The sequence below is a fragment of the Centruroides sculpturatus genome, unplaced genomic scaffold (genome assembly GCF_000671375.1).
Source record: "Centruroides sculpturatus isolate CEXI.00-Female unplaced genomic scaffold, Cexi_2.0 scaffold156, whole genome shotgun sequence".
NCBI lineage: Eukaryota > Metazoa > Arthropoda > Arachnida > Scorpiones > Buthidae > Centruroides > Centruroides sculpturatus.
The window spans coordinates 424607-429897 of NW_019384398.1; the positions used below are offsets into that span (position 1 = coordinate 424607).

At 28.2% G+C, this 5291-nt stretch overlaps 1 protein-coding gene across 3 annotated transcripts in view; it reads left to right on the top strand.

Moving 5' to 3' along the window:
* LOC111618533 overlaps nt 1–2852 on the top strand; it is a 37738-nt gene extending 34886 nt beyond the window's left edge. Inside the window, exons 13-15 of one of the 3 annotated variants that reach the window (XM_023360083.1) lie at nt 831–975; nt 1060–1222; nt 2114–2849. In XM_023360083.1, coding sequence (XP_023215851.1) covers nt 831–975; nt 1060–1222; nt 2114–2280 — 475 coding nt within the window. In that variant the 3' untranslated portion in view covers nt 2281–2849. Of the gene's footprint in view, nt 1–830; nt 976–1059; nt 1223–2113 lie in introns of all 3 variants that reach the window. The other 2 variants (XM_023360081.1, XM_023360080.1) reach the window with 2 other exon arrangements.
* Nucleotides 2853–5291: the final 2439 nt, after the last annotated feature.

The following is a 5291-nucleotide window of genomic DNA, read 5'->3' on the forward strand; positions in this document are numbered from 1 at the left end:
GCATAATTTTCAGTATAAATTATTATGTTTAAAAGTTAACGTAAAAAAATTAAATTATTTAATTTTGTAAAAATTATTGATTTTTTTTACATATATGAATTATTAATCAAATAATTATGTTGGATTAATTGGGCTATAACTTGGCTAATTAAATATATAAATATAAAGAAATTTGTTTTAAATGTAAGCGATTAAGTCGCCATCTCGTATTGAATTTAATAATTAGAATTAATTAATTATGAATACTATGGGATAAAATTTGTGAAAATTTTCAATTCTTGCAAATTAAATTAATATAAATTGATTATGAATATTTAAAAAGCCTCTTAGATTTAGTTTATATTTATTTAAGCTCCTCCAAACTCGAAATAAAACTGGAGGATCTTCTTCTTGCCACAATTTATGCCACGAAGAAGAGGAAACAAGGCTGAAAAACTCTCGGATTTTTAAGGAATTTCACTCTAAGGAATGAAAACCTTCAAATTCCTTAAAAATCCGAGAGTTTTTCAACCTTGTTTCCTCTTTTTCGTGGTATACGAGCCTTGATTTATAGCCTTCTGGTTAGTTTTGAATACAGATGTGTTATAGGCCTATATACATGCTATTGCATTCTATTATTTAAATAAAAGTGATAAATTCTAAGAGGAAGTAAACTAAAAGAAAAGAAAATCAAGATCATAAGAAAAAGTAAATTTTTAATATAATTCTTAATCCGTGAAGCAAGAGAAGCGACGAACCGTGTTTTTTCTTTCTTTTTTTTTTCTTAAAAAGACTACAAATTTCTTTTCATTTCTTTGACGAAAACTTACGATTTTCTTGTCGATTCGAAGGTGCCCAGTGGACCAAACTATATTTCCTAGTTTCATGGAAGTAGGAAATGCATTAGAAAGTACGTACGAAGCCTTCCGTTTCACCGAATCTTACGGTGTCATCTTTCAATGCAACGTTAAGTACTGCATCGGAAAGTGCGAACCGGTAAGTGACTTTTTTTTTTCTGGTTACGCGTCACACTTCCGTTCGAAGCTTTAAATTTAATTCTTTTTTTTTTACACGTTTTAGGCGGTTTGCACTACAAATTTAGGAAGAGAAGAATCGTGGGGACGTAAGAAGAGATCGCCCGAAAAATCCAATGACGAAATGACTTTGAGTCACGAAATATTGGTCCTCGATTTCGGTGACGAAATCTCTAGATCCATGACCGAAAGATCGCATTCGGCTAATGGTAAAGATTTTCTTCGTCGCTATAAAATTCTTCCTCCTATTATTTCGTTCGTTAAAGGGGATGGCCTAAAAGTCAGTTAATCGTTGTCTTATTTTGTAAATGATTATACCAGAATTGGTACAAAGAAAACTTTTTCGAACTCGGTTTGCAAGATTACTCGGTACGCACGGTTATCTGACTTTTGGACTACTTTAAACGTCTGTGAATATACAAAGTAGCCAAAAAAAAAGTCATTTATTGATAATTAATCGTGTTTTGTTTTTATATATCAAATTTCAGATATTAAGTATTTTTGTACCGTTGTTTTATTTTCTACGCTTTTTCCAACCTCCTCACCTCCAAAATTTTCAAAGATTCTGCTCGACATTTAAACTTTCCCTTCCTATACGACTATAAAATTTGTGTATACAGTAGTGCGTCGTTTATCCGAAACGTCGGTTATCCGAAAGAATTTCAGTCGGCAAATTTAAATTCTCGCTAGTGCTGTGGCGCTGCAATCTTTGGCTATTTCTTCGTCTACTCAAATATTTTACGTTTTTGATACTAAATTAACTTCTGAATTATAATTTTTTATTGTTTTTATATTTTTCAATATATTTATTTTGTTTGTACAAAATAAAAAAAAGTAATTTTTAACGATACAATAGTCTTCGTTAGGCTTAACAACGACGAAAATTCAACGCGAAGCGACACGCAACGGAGAAAAATTTCAACACGGGATAGGTTAATATATTTTTTCGTACATAATCGGTTATCCGAAAAATAAGTTATCCGAACGACCTCAGTTCCCAATTGATTCGGATAAACGACGCTCTACTGTATATATATATATATATATTTATATCATTAATTTCCTGTATGTGTACAGAATTTTTATCTTTACTTTTCTAGAATCATACACCGTTAGAGAATCCATAACATATTTGGAAAGTTGTGCATCCAGAACATCAATCTTAGCTCTGGCAGTAACTAGTTCTCTGCTACTGATCTTGTACGTTTGTACAGTCGGATACTTTCTTGGTCAAAGAAGAAGTAGAAGTATGAAAACTTTCCATTAAAACTACAGAAAAATTAACTTTTAAACTTGGAAGTTAGGACAATTTAAAGGATATTCCGTCATCCATCTCATCTAAAATTCCATTTTCACAGGTTTACCTCATAATTTTAAGAACGAAAATAACATAATTACGCCATTATATGTTCTTTATATTATTATAATTATTATTATTATTATTATTATTATAGTTATTGTCATCGTTCACTTTTAGAATGGCCAAAAATTTATATATTTTCTAACTGTAAATATTGGGTTTAAAAAGAAAAAATACATTTTTTTTTTTTTTAATGACTTACTGCACCGCAGACAGTTAAAGCGTTAACGATATCGTCAGTCTGTCTGTAGATCAGTAAGTTATATTCACAGCCTGCCCTTTTACATCAAGTGTTTCATTAATTTTTTTGTGAAATTTTTAAAGTATTTATTGACATAATCTATGTTACTTGATGCAAACTGGGGCATGCCTTATTTTTTTTATATATATACATATATATATATGTATGTATATGTTTGTTATACTGTATATTGTATGTGTACGTGTGCGATTTTTAACTTATACATTAAAGTTTTGGTGATATTGGATGATATTTGGATATTTTTTTTTATTATTCTTTAAGGAATATTTAATCAAATACACATTATATCAATAAGAATATACAAAATATTGTATAAATGATTTTTTTTCAAAGTGTAATTCATAATATAGCAGTTCTCAGCATGTTTTTAGCATACAGAACAGTTCATAGCATAATTTTCAGTATAATTTAAAACAGTTTATAACAGTATTTAACATAAATTGTGCTGAGTACTACGTTCACAAATATTCAAATAAAATATAGCATTTTTTAAACATTCGCTTATAGAAAAAGCTTATTTAAAAACCTACAAACATTAATTATTTATATACATTAATTGATATGAATCTATGTAAAGTAATAAATTACAATACTTTTGAGTGTCCATCGGTCACGCTCTGAATCCCCTGCATGGTTCGTTGGAGAAATACAACAACTTTTTAAGCTTACTTTTTATGTACGCATTCCTAGAAAGATGCAATGACATTAAAGGCTTATTTTTTTTAAATACAGTTTTTTTTTTTCTATATTTGTAATTACTCATGTATCACTATTGATTGATAATAATGGCATTACTATTAAAAATTAATTAAAATGTTTCTATATTTGTTTAATGGTTTATGACACAAAACATAATACCAAATAGTGTTCGGTGTAAATACACCGAACACTGTTGATTATTCCGTTTTATATGAATTCCATGTTGTATGAGTCACTTAGATTTTACAAATACATGAGCTGTTCACAGCCCGGTACACGTATTTGTAAAATCTAAGTGACTCGTACAACATGGAATTCATATAAAACGGAATAATCAACAGTGTTATAGGGGGGTCGACTGTACCGTAGTTTAAAGTATACTGAGTTAAAAATTAAGGTTTTTAACGTAGAAAAATGTATGATAATTTTTATAAAAAGAAACAAAACACTTTTTTTTTTTTTTTAACCACATTTTCAAAAATATTTCTAGTAATCTGTTCTGCAACATTACAAATTCCAAGTAATTCAAAGTTCGTGACGTTACTGTTCGTTAACTATGCGATGAATTTCGCTATATACTAAGTTAAATCTATTATTGTTTTATATCTTTAAAAATATTTTAATTATTCGCGGAATAACATAAAATATGACACACTAGCAATAGACTTTTCACATTATACTGACGTTTTTACAGTAACATTGCAAACAGCCTTATACAGTCGATCCCCCTATAACACTGTTGATAATTCCGTGTTATATGAATTCCATGTTGTACGAGTCATTTAGATTTTACAAATACGTGTGCCGGGCTGTGAAAGGCTCACGTATTTGTAAAATCTAAGTGACTCGTACAACATGGAATTCATACAACACGGAATTATCAACAGTGTTATAGGGGGTCTACTGTATTGAAAATGATTTAAATGTATAAAAGTACAGTAAATACATATTAGGAATGTATATTTACATATATATATTTATACAAGAGTTTATAGAGTGAGATGATAACAGATTTATAGCGAGCCTAAGCTGCATCAAGGATCTACGATTCAAATCCTAAAAAGCCGAAATATAGGCAAGTACCGTAGGGTCTTGATAACAAGTTGTAAGCCTACGTATAACATAAGCTGAACACAGCATAGTACTGTACTTATACATAACACATGTACATACAGTACACAGAGTGCATACACATATAGAAATATAGTACATAGAAAAAACCAACTTATTTAAATGTGGCTCCAATTTATTAAATAAAATTCTAGAAAATACAAGAATGAAAGCTATTTTAAGGACTAAATACATATATATATACTGTATTGTTTATTTAAAATAATATTAAAAAAAAATAATAATATTCAGTGCTGCCATCTGTTACCTATATTTAAATTTTTTTTTAAATAATAATCTTGCTTGCTGCTTAATAAATAAATATTGTCTAATTTATTTTACTATTCTATCGTTATTTGTAATATTAAATATAACTTTTTCATTACTTTAAGCAGAAAATTTTGTCAAAAATCCCAAAGTTAATTTTAGAAATATCGTGCTGCCATCTCTTGTCGAATTTTAAAAATATATAATGACAAAAAAAAAAATGTGTTTTTATTAATTCGTGACTTCCTATTTGAGAAATTACATAATATAGACATTAATAATTTTTTAAATTTAATTGAAAGAAAATTAATAAAATACAAAAATTGTTTAGGATGAAAGATCGGCTTCTCTACACGGCATATCCGTAGTGATATATTGCCAACTTTATGGCGTAAGAAACAAGTATTTATAAATAAAAAATTCATTTTCAAACTGATTAATTGAATATAAAAATCTTTCAAATAATTACATTGAAATAATAATTTCATAAAGCAAATAAGAATAGATATTTTTAATAGCCTTATTTTACTTTCAAGTGAATTTACTGATTTTTATCTGATCCTGTTTAATGTATATCAAA